The following is a 17,996-nucleotide window of genomic DNA, read 5'->3' on the forward strand; positions in this document are numbered from 1 at the left end:
TGCCGCGGCGTCTCGCGAGAGCGCGGGGCAGATGTCGCGAGAGCGCGCGCCCGCCCGCGGGAGCGCGCGAGGGACGGGGCGGGGGCGACGGGGCTGAGGGAAAGGGCGAGGGTGGACGGGAGGGATGGAGGGATGAGGGGAGGGAGAGATGAGAGGATGAGGGATGGGCGGAGGACGGGATGAGGCAGACGAGGTGAAGGCGTGGGGCGAGGGAAGGGGTGACGGCAGAGGAGATGAGGGAAAGGGCGAGGGCGGAGGGCATGAGGGGACAGTGGACGAAAGGGTGAGGGCGGAGGGAGGAGATGAAGGCGTGGGGTGAGGGAAGGAAGGGGCCGGGACAGAGGAGATGAAGGGATGTGGAGCAGGAGAAGGGGGACGGAGGGTGCTCCGAGAGGGGGATGGCGGCAGGGGCAACTGGTGGGGATGGACACCATAGCCAAGGAGATAAAGCCAGCCGAGCCAGGGAGAACCAGGCTGTTCAGCTTGAAGCTGGGAGACAACATGGGACAGTGCTCAAATGCATCGGGGGAAGGAGTGTTAATCAGGCGTTTAGTCATTAACAACCCCAACGAGCAGCAGGCTTCCCAGCCCTGTGTCTGGGGCGCTGCGGCTGCGCTGTGCCCCCGCGCCCTGCGCTTTCTGCCCCTGCCCTTTATCGCTCTCCCCAGCTCCACGCGTGCCAAGCCCCACGCTCTGAGCAAAGGCCGAGGGTAACGTTCAAGGGCCTTAATGAAGCGGGGCAATTAGCAGCTGTGGCCCCGCGGACAGCCTCACCCTTGTGCCACCCACCACCGAGGAGCTGTCTGGCGTCTCCTGGCCGTGGCCCCAGGAGGCTGAAGAGGGGCTGGTGGCGGATTTACGGCTGTTGGGTGGTGCTGGGGCTGGGATGCCGGCAGCTCCGGGGCAAGCTGTGCGCCCTTTGCTCAGGTGCCAGGGGGTTCCTTTCTCCAGCAGCAGGGCAATAAAGGCGGGTGGCGGGGCTGGGAGCGGTTGCGTCACCGCAGGAGCAGGTGGGCAGAGGGGCGAAGCTGCAGCCTTGCACCCAGCCTGGCTCCCAGCACCGTTCCCAGTGCCACCGGCCCCCTCTTTCACCCGGCTCTCCCCCTCCTCACTGAGGGCAAAGCCCCTCAGCTTGGTGTCTGCTGCACCCGCCTCTGCCTCAGGCTTCCAGGACCTGCTGTGACGCCCTGATCCCGAGGACAGGCATGGGGACAAGCCATCTTGCCCCTGCCCTGCCGGGGCACTCCTCGCTCGAGGGTGCCCCTGTGGCTGGGCCAAGCCGAGCCAGCACCAGGTGCCCCACTGGATTGGGCCGCCATGCCTAATCAGAGGGCATCGTGCAGCATGCAGTGAGATAACGGCTGCAGGCAGTGAGCGGTTGCCGGGCCTGTGGCCTTGTCCTTGCCGCCCTGCTTGCCACGCCTCGGTCACACGCTTTCTTACTCACTGTGGCTCCTGGCTCACTGCTGGGCCGCCGCATGGGGAGCTGTGAGAGGCCAAACCCTTCCCTTCCCTGCCAAATCCTTCCCTTCCCCACCAAATTCTTCCCTACCCTGCCAAATCTTTCCCTTCTCTGCACTGTGGTCTGGCTGCACCACTTGGCCCAACTCAKGCCGTGGCTGGTTCTCCTCTTCCCAAGGGTGTCTCTCCCCATAGAGAGGGATCTTGGGGGGGGTTTGCGTGCTGGCAGATAGCAGGATCAGGCCATGAGTCTCCTAACACCTGGACCAGCAAGGGAATGGGGGAGCCCTGTGGCACAAAGGAGTTCTGGTGGCATCTAGGTGGGGTCTGGAGGCCAAGAGGACCCAGTTGGGGTAAGGAAGGAGGATGCCCAGGAAAACATAAATATGTGCCATGACATTAAAACTCTAAAGCAGGGCTGTCTGAGTGCAGTTGCCGCCCCAGGGCATCAGGCCCGTGTTTTTTTTCCGCTCCACTGGAATTTGGGTTCAAGGCATGGAGGGTGCCGCAGCTGATGTGTCTCTGGGCTGACACCCTCACCACGGGCCAAGGGAAATGAAGGAAGACAGTGGCCAACAAGCTCCAACCCTTAGCAGGAAAACTAAGGCACAGAGAGCAGGGGCTAGCCCTCGCGGGAGGGCAGTGCTGGGGGCAAGCAACAACACCCAGGTGTCTGGGCCAGCTGCCCTTGCCCTGGCCCCGGGGACCAGAAGGGGCCAACGTTTGCTGTGGAACATGAGATAAGTAGTGGAGTCTGAGTCAACGTCTTCCCTGGATGTTGTTCTCGACACCTATAAAACGCGATTAATGCTGATATGCCAGTCTAAAAAAAGGGAAATCGGACCCGAAATGGGTGAAAGTTCATGGGCAGCCGCGGCAGCCAGGACTTTGCCCCATCAGCCCCAGCCCCTCCTGCCCCCACCCCCCCTTAGCGGAGGAGGACAAAAACATTTAGCTAATGAGTTACGGAGTGGTGCAGGTCCTTCCCTGTGGCCCAGCCATCACTCAGCGCCAATCCCCAATCAGGGCCCAGGTGATTTTGCAATCCTTGATGCTATTTCTGTGTGGTTGGAGTTTAAACTTTGCCACTTGGGTCAGGACACCGCGGAGGAGGAGGAGGCTCGGTTCGGCGTCCGCCCCATTCCCTCTGTGTGCCGGGGAGGTTCGAAGGACAGGACGAACCAAGCACCCTGCTCTGCTAGGGCTGGGATCTAGCACAGGTAGGTCCTGGCTGCCAGCACCCACCACCAGGCACTTGAGCCCCTCTGTTAGCACGGGGCCAACAGGGCTTGCTGGCAGGACAGAGCAAGAGTGACGGGGAGTGATGAACCCCCGTCCTGGGGACRGCTGGCCAAACATTATGTCCCCAAACCAGGCTTGAAGCGCTCTTGGGTGGGTGGTTGGTAGGTTGGGAGGGTCAGAGGGCTGGTGGGTCAGGTGACTGGGTGGTGGTTTGATGGTCGGTTGGGTGGCTGGTTGGTCAGTTGATTAGTCAGTCGGTCAGTTGGTCGGTCGGTCATGCGGTCAACAGGTTGGTTGATTGGTTGGTCAGCTGGTTGGTCGACCAGCTGGTTGGTCAGTCAGTCAGTCAATCAACTGGTTGTCCGGCTGGTTGGCCATTTGGTTTGTTGGTTGCTTGGTTGATTGGTCAGTTGGTTGATTTGGCTGCCTGACTGGTTGGCTGGTTGGTCAACTGGTTGGCCAGTTGGTCAGCCAGTGGGTTGATCAGCTGGTTGGTCACCCAGTCCACTGGCCAGCTGGTTGGGTCTGGGGTATCAAACAGTTTCTGATAACTGGCACACTCTTGGCAGACCAGGGCTGAGTCCCCTCCTCGGGGCCGGCCAACAGTAGCAGCCCCGCCCCCACCCCGTTAGCCATCCAAAATGATTAGCCTGATCTTCCTGAGTGCCTGAGCATGTCGCATGCGGCGGACAGGTCCATTGGGGAAGCAGAGTGGGTGCCCAGGTCTGGGTGCTCCTCGTCCTCCTGCCCCGGGGGGGCCTGGGGTGAGTGTGTGCCCATGGGGAGGGTCAGCCCTGGCCTTGCAGTTCTCTTGGGGGAAAAAAATATGGTAATTGGGACTTTTCAGCCACTGGAAAGGGATGGAGGGGGAACCCAGCCCCAGCAGGGCCATCTGTGGGTCACTGAGTCAGTGCATGCACATAGCCCACACACATGCACGGTCATGCATGTGCTCTGCCTCCCACATGTGCACATGCGGAGACCTGGGCTTGCCCAGATGTGCTCACACACGCACAAATACAAGGGCTGGCACATGGGTATGTGTGTCCAGATATACACACACACTGCTGCATGGCCATGCATGTGCACACGCATGTGTGCACATGTCCACGTGGTCACGCACTTGCATATATGCACAGATGCACATGTCCACACACATACACACGTCAGCACGGTCATGCATGTGCACAGCCACCTACATACACATCCACATGGTCCTCCACATGTGTCCACATAGTCACAACTGTGCACACATGTGTGGAGACACATCCCCACAGTCTCACACACATGTCCCTTGCACCGGCCCTGTGCCTGCCCCGTGATTCGGGGTGTCCTCAGGCACCCCAGCCCCGGGGCCATGTGGTTTGGGGGTGTGGCTGGGCCCCAGGCAGAGGCCAGCAGTGACTGCGGAGCTGGGGGACAATATCCCCACAAGGGAACCAGGGCCAGTGGCACCCGCAGCTGGTCTGACCCTGCCACCCACCCCAGCCATGGCCTCCAGTGTGGGTGGCGTTGACAGCCTTGACCTGCTGGACCTCCTCTTCGACCGCGAGGATGGGATCCTCCGTGGCGTGGAGCTGCGGATGCCTGTGGGCTCCTGGCAAGAGAACGTGGTGAGTCCTGGCAGGGCACCCTGCCTTGCATGAGAGCTGGTGGCACTGGCTTGCACCAGAGCCCAAACCCCGGACCTTGCACGAGGGCCACATCCCCAGCGCTTGCACAAGAGCCGGGGAGGTGCACAGGGCCAGCCTGGCAGGGCAGCTCCTGCAGGCGCCTTGTGGGCATGGGTTCCCCATGGTGATGGGTGCCCCTGTCCCCGCAGCATGCTCAGGACAGCAAGGACTTCCTCAGCTCCATCCTGGGCTCTGGGGACTCAGTGTCGGACTCTCCCAGCTGGTCGCCAGCTGCCAGCGACAGCGGGGTCTCCGAGGACCCCCCCTCCGACCAGCTCGACAGCCCCCTGGGGTGGTGCGACGGGGGGCCCGGCGAGGCCCCGTACCCCTACCCTGACCCCAGCCAGCCCCTGCCCCTGCTGGGGGTGCCCGGGGCCCCACGCCCCGAGGTCTCCATTGACTTGGGTGAGCCGTGGGGAGAGACCAGTCTGGGGACTGGGGGGCACTGGAGTGGACTGGGGGCACTGGAGTGGACTGGAGGCACTGGGGGAGCTGAGAGGGACAGGGGAGCTGGGGGCATTCAGGGGTACTGGGGTAGGTGGGGGAGCTGGGGGGACTGGAGGGGACTGGGCAGGCTGGGGAGAACTGGCAGGTCTGGGGGACTGGCGAAAACTGGGGAACTGGGAGGACCTGTGAGGAACTGGGCAGACTGGGTTTAATGGGGCTGGAGGAGCTGGCCAGGGGTCCTGCACGGGGGACAGAGGGGACACAAGACACGGCGCTGCTGATGGCACCCACTCTTCCCTTGCCCAGACATATGGCACCCTGGCTACTTCCTGGAGGAGAGTCGAGACCCACCTGTGGCCCTTGCGCCCACATCCTGCACCCTCACTGTCAAGGACCTGCTGCTCTCGGGCAGCTCTGACCCTGTGAGTCCCTGTCCCTGTGTCCCCATCTCTGGCCTTCCCTGAACCATGGTCTGATCCCCATTCCTGTTCTCATCCCAGTTTCCTGCTCAAGCATGATCCCATCTTCATCCTTGAACCATGGTCCCGTCCCCATCCCTGTCCCTGCTTGACCATGATCCCATCCCCATCCCTGTTCCCATCCCTGTCCCTTCCTGAACCATAGTCCCATCCCTGTCCTTGTCCCCCGCTTGACCATGATCCCATCTTCATACCTGAACCATGGCACCATCCCCATCCCTGTCCCCATCTCTGTCACTTCTTGAACCATGGTCCCATCCATATCCCCATCTCTGTCCCTGTCCCCTCCTGGACCATGGTCCCATCCCCAACATCAGCTTCGCTACTGCCCCTGGGGCCTTGGTGACCCTCGTGATCCCTCGGGGTGGGTGTGGGGTGACCCCACAGCCCAGGGATGTCACCCATCTGTGGCACCACAGCAGCTGCCAGTGCCCAGCTCCCTGCTGCGGCAGAGCCATGGGCAGTGCCAGGAGCTCATGCTGACGGAGGATGAGAAGAAGCTGCTGGCGAAGGAGGGGGTGTCCCTGCCCATGCAGCTGCCCCTCACCAAGGTGGGTCCCACAGCAGCCAGGCACAGGGTGCCAGCACCATGGCCACTGGGCGCCCCTGCGTCCCTGGGGCCAGCGGGCTCAAGGTGCCCCTGGCCACTCTGACTCCCGTCTCCCCCAGTATGAGGAGCGGGTGCTGAAGAAGATCCGGAGGAAGATCCGGAACAAGCAGTCAGCTCAGGAGAGCCGCAAGAAGAAGAAGGAGTATATCGATGGGCTGGAGAGCCGGTATGGCCCTCAAAATCCCTGAATGCACCCTGCTCCTGGGGTGGCTGCACCCCAATTTCCCAGTCTTGCACCCACATCCTGCCCCAGGCACCCCTGGGTGCACCCAGCCTGGGGTGCCCAGCTGGCAGCAGTGCCCCAAGCTGGGTGGTGCTGGGTGCTGGGGTCAGGGCCCCCCCCCTTATCGTGTCCCCCTCTCCCTGTCCCCCAGGATGTCTGCATGCACGGCCCAGAACCAGGAGCTGCAGAGGAAGGTCCTGCACCTGGAGAAGCAGAACTCGTAGGTGCCCCAATGGGGACAAGAGGGGCACGACAGAGACATGGGGACCAGGATAGGATTGTGGGGGGTGAGGACCCTCCTGGACAAGTCCTGTTGGGGGCAGGAGGGGCTCGGAGGAGGGTCCCAGCCTGGCTGGACCTCGGGGTGCTAATGGGGTCTCTGTGTCCCCAGGTCCCTCCTGGAGCAGCTGAAGAAGCTCCAGGCCCTTGTGGTGCAGTCGACCAACAAGGCAGCACAGACAGGCACCTGCATCGCAGTGCGTTGTCCCCTCACTTCCTCAGCCATGGACCCCAAAACTCCCCGGCCCCAACTCCCCCATCCTCCTTTTGGGTCCCAAACACCCTCTGTGGCCATCCTGCTTGGAGGGAGGGAAGGAGGAAGGGAAGAAGGGGTGTAGAGATGGAGGAGTAGATGGAGATGTGTGGGCAGCAGTGTGCAAGGAGGGAGGGGTGGATAAAGGCATGCAAGGACAGATGGATGGGAGAAAGGATGAAGGTGTGATAGGAGGGAGGGACAGGTGCTCCAAGGATGGATGGATGGATGGAAGAAGGGATAGAGGGTGTGATAGGATGGAGGAATAGAGGCACATAAGCATGGTTGGATGGAATAGGGATGGAGATGTGCTAGGCTGGAGGCGTGTGAGGATGAATGGATGGAGGAAGGGATGAATGGAGGTGTGCTGGTGGGGGCACATAGGCAGGGAGGAATGACAGGATGCAGTCCTGGCTCTGCTGCAAGCTATGTCCCAGAGTCTGGTCCCCCTCTGCATGATGATGTCCCCCCCCCATCCCCAGGTCCTGCTGCTCTCCTTCGCGCTCATCGTCTTCCCCTCCATCAGCCCCTTCGCCCCCAGCAAGGCTGAGCCGGACGGTGACTTCGGGCCAGTGCGAGGTGAGGAAGGCCAGAAGGGTGGTGCATGGGCGTATGGGGTACTGGAGCGGGCCCTGACCTTCCTTTGTGCACAGTTTTCTCCAGGTCCCTGCACAATGCGGCCGCCTCACGCGTGGCCTACGCGCAGCCCCATCCTGGGGATGAGAAGCCCCCAGAGCCGCTGTGGCCAGAGCGCCCAGGCGAAGCTCCTGAGACCCTTCACGAAGCCTTTGGCAGCCACACGTTCCCCCCACGCCTGGACAGAGCCTCCCCTCGCAATAGCACGCAGCCGCTCGCCCCAGCGGTGCTGAGCCGCAGTGATGGGGATGGCACCACGCAGGGGGACAGTGCCGCGCCACCGCTTGCCTGGACCAAGGCCAGCCACGGTGGGCCGACGGTGCTGGAGCCGGCTGAGGAGCTTTAAGCAGCACCTAGGACCGCAGGGGATGCAATGGGGTGGCTCAGCACCCCATCCCCTATGGGACAGGCCCTCGGGGTGGCTCTGCTGGCATCCCCCCTCCAGGCGTGGACAGAGGCTGGACCCACTTGGCTTTGCTCGTATCTGTGAACTGGGACAGGGCAATTGGTTCCCACTGGCCTTACTGGGAGGGAAGGGGCTGCTCTCACCCCCACGGGCAGCAGGAGTTGTAGGGAGACACTGGGTCCCCCAGGATGGGGACAAGGGGACCAGAGGGGCCCTGGGCTGGTTGGTCATTGATGTTGCAACTTGTTGGTTTTGTTCTTTTTTTAAGTTTCATTTTCATCTCTAAATAAAAGGTATTTTGGAAAAAAAACAAAAAACCCACTGCCTTAGCTGAGTACAGGGTGAGTCATAGGGGATGAGTGGGATGCAGGGGGCCAGATCCTGCCCAGAGCTGAGCAGGGAGCACTGCTGGAGGCACAGGGGAGGGGAAGAGCAGAGGGACTATCTCACAGCTCCCAGTGCTTGGCCAGGATCTGGAGAAAGCCCTTCATTGAGCCACCAGGATCTCCGGGATGATGAGGGAGGTCTGGCCACACCAGGGTCTCTCCCTTGGTCTCTCTCCAACCCAAGTTCAAGGGCTAGAAAGAGGAAAGAAGGGATAGATGATGCAGGAGGACAGTTACTTTCATCCAGAATAAGGCAGGGCAAGGAATTAGTTCCCATGTGCAGACACCAGCCATGGCTGCACCTGCAAGCATTCAAACCCTGCGTGCACCCCCACCCAAGGTGGGAATAAGTGTCCCAAAGCCCTGGAGCCCCCATGAGAGGGAGAGGAACAAAGCTCCATGAGCATGAGGCTCGAAGGAAAGCTCCAAGGCCAAGCAGGGGCTCTGCAGGAGCCTGGCACTGGCACAGAGCACAGGGAATGCAGGGAATCCCTCGGATCTTTGCTCCTGCAGGCCACGTCTTGCTCTGCGTTTCAGCAAATCTCCTTGTGCTGCTCCAGGTTCAGTTCCTGCCCCGGCAGCCCCAGCTCTCCAGCCCCTCAGAGGCTGCAGGGCACAGCTGGGCCCCGCTGCCATCTCCTTGCAGAGAAGGAATTGGGTCCTGCTCAGCCCGTTTCAAGCAGGGGATGGATCACCCTTATCAGGCTGGCAGGTGCAGTTGCACAGACACACACAATTCAAGTGTATTTAATACTTACATAAAAAAAGGGGACAATATTTAAGGGTATAAAAAAGTCGGTAGGAAAAGTGGCACAGACTAGTGTCTAGACAGCCAGGGAGCAGTCTGGGTCAGGTGAGGAGAGACTCCACCTTCATCTTCTTTGCAGTTGTCGGCCCTGTGTCTGGGCTGGGACACTCCTGCTTCAGACTGTCACGGCGCTCTGCGAGCATGGTCCCAAGGTCAGGGCGCACCCCGGCCGTGCCGTTGCACTGGGAGATGGGCTCCTCTTTGAGCGACCCCCGAGCCCCAGGGTTGAATTTGAAGAGCTGTTCAGGCTTGATGAGCTCAGCACTCTCCACCACCACCGGCCCCGTCCACTCTGGCACCTCCAGCCCCAGGTGCTTCATCAGCTTTGTCATGACATCGTCAACGTAGGCGTGGATGCGCAGGTCAGCCTGTCTGTCCTGGGGCAAGCAAGGACAAGAGTGGCGTTAGGGGACAAATGTCTGCTCCTGGAGAGCACCTGGGGACACCAAGTCCAGGGCTCCCGTCCCTGAGATATCATCCCTGGAGGAACATGAACCGAGACCCCGACACCACGGGACTGTCTGGCACCACTCCCCAGCTACGCTGCAGGCAGACAGGGCTTTAAACATAGTCCAGAAGAGAGGACACCAGCACAGAGCTGGGCAAGTGGGCCCAGGTCAGAGTCAGATAGGGATGAGGGATACAGAGGATACCCCAAGCTTTGGGGCTGGTTTTTACTCCACTCTTAAAATTTACCTTCCATTTCTAGGTGTTTAAGCAGAGTTGCAGGTTTAATCCCTGCAACTACAGAAGTTCAGCCCATTCGCTTGCTAAGTAAGGTCCCTCTCCTCTGGCTGGTTGCTCTGGTGGGGATGAGGTGCAAGGACCAGCCCGCACTGGGGCTGAAGCAAGTAACACAAGCGGAAAGGGGCAGAACAGAGCAAACCGCTGCAAGCACAGCGGGCCAGCCAGGATGCCCTCACTCACGTGCTTGGTCGCCTGTAGGTTGACTATGACCAGCTTCCCTCCTCTCTTCTTCGTGATCAGCGGGAGGTTGCCACTAGGTTTGATCTGCAGAGAGGTCCCCAGCGTGATGGAGAGATCAGCTTTCCTGCAAGGAGGAGACAAAATATGCAGGGCAGAGAAAAAAACATGGCTGTTTCCAGGCTGTTTCTCTCACCCTGCCCTAGCCTGGACCCTACAAGCTTCCCAGCCAGTAAAGCAAAGCCATGGCCAGAATTTGCAGCAGTTTTTCTGGGGTACAGCCCCAAGCTGCTCTCTGCCAGAGCTGTGAGGCACAAAACACGCCAAACAAAGCCAGGTAGGGGCAGCATGAGGGCCGCTGCAGTCCTGGTGGAGGGCAGGGAGCATGGGCAGCCTTCCAGGAGCATCTGCAAGCCGCAAGCATCAGCAGCCACTCCTGTGCTGCCACAATGGTCGGAAGGGCCCAAACACAGTACCTGCAGGCTTCATCTGCCAGCATGAGGTCGCGGTCAGGCAGGGAATCTTCCCAGTCCAAAATGGTGTCTCTTAACTTCCCTCTAGAAAACACATGGACCACAGTTACCCCTGCCAGGTGGGAACAGGCAGCAGAGCTGCTCTGGGAGAAATGGGACAGCTCTGGCAGCCCAGACCCTCATTGCACCCTCCTTGGCCCAGCACTGCAGAGGGACAAGAGCAAGCTAGCCCAGCCAGAGGTCCTGGCAGTAATGACCCCACAGATGAGGGAAATACAGAATTTGCCTGAAAGAGGCATTTTGTGGCTGGTGCCATAATGCCACCAAAAGTCACCAAATCCCCAGCTGTTCTGCTGGCCCAGCTCAGAGCTGGGGTGTGTCTTTAACTCTCCAACATCAGAGGTGGGTCAGCACAGCTCTGCCTCATGGCCTGTGTCCCTGGCTCTGCCGCACTGACACTGCAGCCAGCCTGGATGCAGAGAGAGAGGGAAAACCAGCTGGGCTGGGCCCCCATCCCAATCAGCCTGGGTGCAGAAGCATGCGAGCGGCATGCAGAGTGGGTCTAGATGCCAGATCACACTAGGACACCGCCAGCTTTGGAGCAGCAGAGCTGGAAACACTATCTGTTTCCCTACTGAAGGCAAGTGACAGCAGGGCAGAGCAGTGGTCGTATCCTGCTGCAGGGGAAGGGGTGTCTAAGGCTGTAATCCTACAGCAGAGCATTCTCCGGCACAGGGACATGCTCAGGTATCAACAAGGGAAGATGCCCAAGAGGAAGCTGTGTGGCTAGCAGCTGGGACTACTCAGAGACTCGGGCACTGGCCTCCTACCTGGGCCTTTGAGGATCTCCCCTACAGCTGCTGCTTATTCACCTGAACTGGAGGGACTGTGGGACCAACCCTGCAAAGTGAAGTCCGAGCACCAGAATCACTTGCTCCTCCCTGCCCGGGTGCTCAGCCTGCAGTCAGGCACTGTAGGGCCCAGCAGGCCACCAGGGCACATCCCCAGGGGAGCCCCTGGCCAGCAGCCCCCCTCACGGAGCCACCCCAGTGGAGACATACCTGCAGGCCCTCAGCCCTCGGGCTTTGGTGACGCTGCACAGCCTGCCCGTCGGCTTCAGCCCCATGCTGCCCACGACCGCATCCCGCACGTACTGCCTGCGCACGCAAGAGAGCCGGTGCCATTTGGGTCAAAGACACAGAGCAGTTTACAGCAGTCACACGCAGAGAGGTGGCACAGCTGTGAAACAGCCTTGCATGGCACAGCTCACACCGAGGACACCCCAGACTAGGGGGAGCAGGGGATGGCTCAGAACCACTAAGAATAACAGTTCGGTCTCTCAGTCCTGTGCCGATTTGGGCCTTCATCTCTACCTATGGCAACTTCCCAGTCAGGGAGCTCTGACCAACAACTCCAGAGCCACAAAGATCTGCTACAAACCAGGATGGAAAATCCAACTTGTAGCAACCTCCTCTTCTCTCTCTATCAGGCACCCTGCTGCAGGCAGCCCTTTTGGCACGTGGGCCTCACCATGACAAGCAGGATTTGAGGAGTGGCTCCCAGACGATGGAGATCTCCTCAAATGCTCATTTCCCTCTACTTGATGGGGTTAAGGATTCAGACAGGACAGACCTGTCAGCGACCCCCATGCGCTCCACATTAGAGCCCTGCCAGGCAGACATCCCTGTGGCATAGGCAGGGCCTCCAGCCTTCCCCGGGGAGAGCAGTGAAGCCTCCACCCCGGGCTCAGGGCTCACATACTTGCCGCATTTCACGCACTCCTCCACAAACATGTTCCCGTGCAGCTCGGCCAACTTGTCCCTGCAGAAGAAATGGCAGAGGTGAGCCAGGGAAGGGGGGGCCCAGGAGGGGGAAGCTGCCCAAACCCCTCTCCTCTTGGGGTGTGGGGAACACCAGTGTCTGCACCTCGGGGGCCTCCCCAGTTGCCAACTCTGCCGGACTACGATGCCAGGAGATGCAGGGTGGCTGGGACCCAGCACTATGGCCCTGGGACAGTGCCCAGTGTGGGGGCAGCACTGAGGGAAAACACATTACTTTAACCTACCTGCTAGTGGCACCTTCAGATTAGTGTGATTTACCTCCCTCCTCCCCAGATGAAAAACACCTTGTTGTGGCAAAGGCGAGACCCAGAAAATGACTCAGGGCCCAGAAGGCTCTTGGGGAGAGGCCATCTGCACACAGTTTCATTTCCACCACGAGAGGCACTATGCTACAACCACAATCTGGACCAAGGGGAGGGACAGCATGTCCTGGCTTTTTAATTTTAAATGCTTCCAGCTGCAGCACCAGTTCTAGCCCCTGTTCTGACCCCAGCCTCAAGTCTTGTTCACATCCAGTAATAACCTGAGCTTTTGCTTTCCTTAACATGCAATGTTTTTCTCTCTGTCTTTGCGTGGTTCTAGTCCTTGGCCATTAACTAACTCAATCCACCAACTTAGCAAGAGCAGCTGTCATCCATGAGGGCTGCCAAGCACCCTGGAAAGCACCTTCACTGCTCTCACGAGATCCAACCCTCCCAGCAGAGCCCTTTACTACAGAAAGGACACTGCTTGTTTTAGCTAAAACTTCTCTCATGCTCAGCGCCAGCCTCAAAGTGCTGAAGCTAGCGGAAAACAAGGCTGTGCTTTTCCTGCAAGTCCCAGGATGACTGAGAACCTCCTCCAGGGTGAACGGAGACAGGACTGACTTGATTTCCACAACGCTGAACCACTTTGACCCCATTTCAGCAGCAGTTACTTAAGTACGTGCTTTGCTTGGGCGGAAGAGCTTGTGCTAGACCAGAGTGCAAGCCAGTGGCACTAGGCTGACGGGGGCACAGCTCRGTTCTGGTCTCATGATTATTTCCTATTCTTTATATCATGGTTGTTCAATGTGAAAAGACAAGTGTGGTGTTAGGAGCAGGAAGCAGAACTCAGGGCTAATGAGCAATGAGAAATATCTCCCTGAGGCAGCTCTCTGCTTGGTCAGTGCTGGCTGAAGCCATCTGAGAGATGAATCTTCTCCAAGGTCCCATTCATGCTCCTCATTCTCATCCCAACTCCCCTCATTTCATTTTCTTACTTAAATTTAGCTGCTCTCCCTTTCCTTTCCCTTCCCGGCAGCTCCAAGCAGTTTGGCTCACAAGACAATCACTTGCTGGTCTTAAGTGCTGGAAATGGGTTTTATTGTGGGCTGAAGTTTCTTGAAGGGAGAAGGGTCTGTTGCAGCTAGCGCTAATGGAAAGGCGGGTTCCTCTGAGGACATCTTTGAAATGGCCGCTGTGCAGCTAAATGCACTTCAGTCTCCACCCACGCAGGGAGCAGAGATCTCATACCCTCGGCTCCCGCACGTCGCAGCTCCCAGCAGTGGGAATGCCGCTATGCTGGATCCCTGACCCCACCGCAGCTGGCGAGGAAATCGGAGACCACGGCCGGTAAGTCAGATCAGTTCTAACTGCGGGACTCTCTCCACCCTGCCATCCTCCTGGAGAAGTCTGGCAAATTTACTTGGAGACAAAGTACCTTTTAAGGCTATCTTGGACCCAGGCATGGCTTCATCACCAAGGCAGCACTGCCCTTAATAATTTTCTCTCAAGAAACTCAGTTTAAGCAAATCCTAAAATAGCACAAAATGCAGTGCTCTGGGACAGCTCTAGCAGTGCTGGTAGAACAGGGGGATATAAATCTCTGTGAGCAGCTGGAGCCGTTTCAGATGCTCCTGTCTCCTTTCCTGTGCATTCACCCCCATGTTGATGGGTGCTGCTGCCAGGGAGCAGAGGCAGCGGAGGGGACCGTGTGCCCTGACCCCAGCCCTGAGGCCTGTCCCTGTCCTCTGCCGCCAGGAGCACATGCCCTACGTGAAGCTGATGTTTCCCTCCACAGCAGGACAGGCTATGATCCCCGGGCAGTTGTGTAACACAGCTCGACTGCTCAGTCAGCTACCACAGCTCAGCTGACAGCCGGTAACGTGCTACAGCACTGTCTGCCTGTTCTGCTTGTGAGCACCCTTGATGCCTGGCTGGGTGAACTTCTAAAGAACATCACCTGAGGCTGATTTCATTTCATTACCCTCCAGTTTATTGCCATAACCTCTCTTCTCTGAATTCAAGCTGGTTTACATCCCCTTCCCCGACAAATGCATCCCATTTTCCCCTCCCTGTATCAGTGGGCAGACAGCTTCTAAGCCAGACATTTCTTGGAAGCAAGGCATTCAAGCCCCAGTGTCAAGAGAAAATTAGCTGGCTCATTTTGTTAGGAGCATTGGTAAGTATTTGCATATGTGACCACACTAATCAGGCAGCAAGAACAGCCATGCAGCGGTGGCTGGTGCTGGGACAGGCAGAAGGGACTCAGATGCAGGGTGGGAGAAGCAGTACCGTGGGAATCCCGAACGGACATGAAGGCCGTCCACATTCTGGCTGACCAGGAACTTCAGGATGCCAACTCTCTGCAGCCCCAGCAGCGCCATGTGAGTCTTGGAGGGCCTGGCATTCTCAAAGGTGGTGTCGAATTTGGGGGAGAGCCCCTTCTCCTCCATAGTCCAGACACCATTCGGCCCCCTGTGGCAGAGGGGACAGAAAAGTGATGATCGCAGAATCTAAGAAGATGCTTGTAAATGCATCATGAGCCCTATCAACAGGGTAAGAGCAAGACTCTGCTAAATGAAGGTCACTCGTTACCAGAGATTTCCATCCTTGATGCAAGGAGAACACACGCAGGGTTTCTGCGGGTACAGCTTAATGTCAAACAGCAACTTGCAAGAGGAAAAGGGTAGTTTCTGCTAGGCGGTGACTGGATACAGGACCGGGTCCTGCTGCAGGCAGGACGGGGTGGCAGGGAGCACAGTCCAGACCTTTATGAGAAGTGCAAAGGCCCAGGAGGAGGTGCTACGCCTTCCACCCCTCACCTGCTATTCTGCTCCCCTTCCCACAGTCCTTACCTGAAGTCGGGAATCCCCGAGGCGGTACTGATTCCAGCCCCCGTGTGAAAAACTACATTTGAGGAACTCCTTATCAAGTCTGCCAGTTCACGCACCTTCCTCTCCAGCTCCTCTGGAGGGTCAAAAATCTGAGAAGAAACAAACCACAGTGAGAATGGAGGTGCTATGCACCCCCACAGCAGGCACAGAGACCCAGTAAACCATTCTTTCTTATCCACAATGAAAACTGTAGGTGGGAAACAAGATTTCACATTGCTTAATGATAAAAGCATTTAACTGGAGAGAAACAGCATTGTATAATCAGTCCCTACACAGCATAAGGGCTTAAAACACCTTATGCAGAAGAGGATGTTTATTGCCCTTGCCAATGGGTACCTGATACCCAGAGAAGCATCTTGGCTCAAGGGCACTGTGGAGCAGTAGGAGGAAGGGAGTGACCCTGGGGCCAGCCCAGATGCACTGATCTCCGGCACCGTTCCCTGGCAGAGCCATGGGCTCCGCAGGCAGGACAGGGCTCAGGGCCACAAGCCATGAGGGAAGAAAAGGGAAGCCACAGAGATGGAAGAGCCAGAGCCGCTGTAGCTGTAGGACCATCCCGCTTTCTAGCATGGGCGATTGTTACGGACACAGAATTTCATTTCCACAAGATGCTCCTCCAGCCTGGTCCCCTGAGGACGTGGGCTGACGAGGACTGGCCCCCGCACATCCCATCCCTGTGCACCAAGGCAGACTCAGGACAGGCCCCTGTGCATCCCCATTCCCCCAAACCTTCTTGAGCACTGCTGTGCCCTGCTGGGGCACAACGTTAGGATCCCCGCAGCGACATCTAGGATGGGCCCCTCAGCAGGCAACAGGCTGCTCTGAAATAGGGGGGACCTCAAGGGGGCACCAGCGCTGGGGTCCCTGCTGGGGGACACAAAGAGGGGATCATAGGACTGGGTTGGGGGTGGGGGCGGACACAAGAGCAGGGCCATGGGACTGGGGGAGCCCCTGCTGAGATGGGGGGGGGCAGAGAGAAAGGCAAATGGGGATCCTGCTGGGGGGGGTAGGTGGGGTGAGGGGCAATCCCTGCTAAGGGACACTAAGGGGGGCCATGGGGCTTGGGGATCCCTGCTGGGGGGGCAAGAAGGGGAGCACGGGGCTGGGCTTGGTGGGGCAAAAAGGGGAGCCACAGGGCTGGGCCTTGGGGGGGGGGGAGCAGACATGAAGGGGAGCCGCGGGGCTGGGCCTGGGCGCAAAGGGGGGTCCGTGGAGCTGGGCCTGGAGGGGAGACACGGAGGGGGGACACAGAGGGGGCCCGTGGGGCTGGAGTAGGGGGGGAGAAGGACACGGCTGGGCTAGGGCTCGCTGCTGGGGGACACCGGGGGGGACCCTGGGAGGCTCCACCCGGGGTGGGGAGGAACCGGGGCCCCGGTTGCCGGGGGAAGCCGGCGGGCCGGGCAGGCCCCGCGGCGCCTCGCTCACCTCGGGGAGGCCGCACTTGCCCTTGTCCGAGTACGGCGAGAGCCCGGCCGCGTAATTCACCGCCATGGTCCAGCCCCGCCGCGCCTCCCTGCACCAATAAAGTTTTCATTGTTGTCAATTCTCGCGGAAGGGCGGAAGCGCGCAACGAAGCCGCCGGGCGCAGCGCGCATGCGCGAGGCAGGATGGGCGGGGAAAAGTGAGGGCGTTGCCGCCATATTGGTGCCTGGCAGGGAGGGCACCTGCCCTTCTCTTGCCCTTCCCCTGTTCAGGCCTCTTCCCCCCCTCCCCAGATACAGGCCCTGAGCAGGGGTTGCCAGGCCTGGGCACAGCCCCGCCCCACATTGTGCTGCCCCACATTGTGCTGCCCCACACTGTCCCCAGCCCCCAGGGAGGGATGGGGGGTCCTGGTCCCGCAGGGCTCCAGCTAGCCCCCAGGCCCCTTCCGCCTCCGGCCATGCCACAGTCCTTGCCGCCCTCCTGCCACCGCCTTCACCAGGTGTTTCAGGGGCTGCCCCATGTCACCCCGTGAGCAATGAGTGGGGTGACTGGGGCCCAGGGGCTGCTGCCCTCAGGGAGGCCCTGAATGGACCTGGGGGGCCCTGCCGGGCCTGCCCTGCTCAGCATGGGGAGGTGTAACCGGAGCCAGCGGTGGCCGTAACACAACTCCCCTGCAGCCGTAACACAACTCCCCCTCGGTGCCTGTTTCCCCCCCCAGCACTGATCAGCCGGCGAGGAAGCATAGGGGCAGCTTGGCCCAGGGCGGCTGCGGGGTGAGGAAGGGTCTGCGGGGAGCAGCGGGCATGGGTGGGACGCGGGGGGCTGGTGGGACCTGGACATGGGCACCCCTGGCACGCGCGGGTCTGGTTTTGGGGGCAGCTGCAGGGGGGAGCTGGTTTTGGGAGGTGATGGCGCATCCCCATGGGGGGAGCGGGGCCTGGGGGACATGCCTGTCCCCATGCAGTGATGGGGACCCTAGCCCTCACTGTGCTGCGGTCTCCCACGTCTAGGCGCAGCGGGCCAGAGAGTTGAGCCGCCATGAAGAGCCTCAAGGCCAAGTTCAAGAAGTCGGACGTGAGTGTGATCCCCGGGGCTGTGGGGGACCTGCTGCGGGCTGCCAGTGGCTGCAAGCGATGCTGAGCCCACGGGCACGGAGGCAGGATGGGGTGCCTGATGGACACCGGGGCACAGAAGGGGAAAAGGGCATTGGGGAGAGGGCGATGGGTCCCAGGTGCTGGCCTGGGGTGCGGGACGCCCGGGAGGGCTGCCAGGTTTCCTGAGCTGGCGATCAGGTTCC

The 17,996-nt window shown here is 59.7% G+C and overlaps 2 protein-coding genes across 3 annotated transcripts; one reads left to right on the top strand and one right to left on the bottom strand.

Moving 5' to 3' along the window:
- Nucleotides 1-4,193: 4,193 nt before the first annotated feature.
- On the top strand, nucleotides 4,194-7,649 carry CREB3L3 (cAMP responsive element binding protein 3 like 3). Its single transcript, XM_026078692.1, has 9 exons — nucleotides 4,194-4,316; nucleotides 4,526-4,781; nucleotides 5,130-5,245; nucleotides 5,722-5,853; nucleotides 5,972-6,078; nucleotides 6,287-6,355; nucleotides 6,527-6,611; nucleotides 7,150-7,246; nucleotides 7,321-7,649. Exons 1-9 carry the CDS (start codon nucleotides 4,194-4,196, stop codon nucleotides 7,647-7,649), a joined length of 1,314 nt encoding a protein of 437 aa, XP_025934477.1.
- Nucleotides 7,650-8,808: 1,159 nt separating this feature from the next.
- Nucleotides 8,809-16,849, bottom strand: SIRT6 (sirtuin 6). Of its 2 annotated transcripts, XM_026078671.1 has the most exons (8): nucleotides 16,703-16,849; nucleotides 15,239-15,366; nucleotides 14,676-14,858; nucleotides 12,062-12,121; nucleotides 11,362-11,457; nucleotides 10,304-10,384; nucleotides 9,831-9,954; nucleotides 8,826-9,280 (listed from the first exon to the last, which is right to left on the bottom strand). In XM_026078671.1, exons 1-8 carry the CDS (start codon nucleotides 16,766-16,768, stop codon nucleotides 8,945-8,947), a joined length of 1,074 nt encoding a protein of 357 aa, XP_025934456.1. In that variant the 5' UTR covers nucleotides 16,769-16,849; the 3' UTR covers nucleotides 8,826-8,944. The 2 variants fall into 2 exon arrangements, with proteins under 2 accessions (XP_025934457.1, XP_025934456.1); XM_026078672.1 differs by lacking the exon at nucleotides 11,362-11,457 and having other exon boundaries at nucleotides 8,809-9,280.
- Between the last annotated feature and the right edge of the window lie 1,147 nt (nucleotides 16,850-17,996).

The sequence above is a fragment of the Apteryx rowi genome, unplaced genomic scaffold (assembly GCF_003343035.1).
Source record: "Apteryx rowi isolate R43461 unplaced genomic scaffold, aptRow1 scaffold_482, whole genome shotgun sequence".
Classification (NCBI taxonomy): Eukaryota; Metazoa; Chordata; class Aves; order Apterygiformes; family Apterygidae; genus Apteryx; species Apteryx rowi.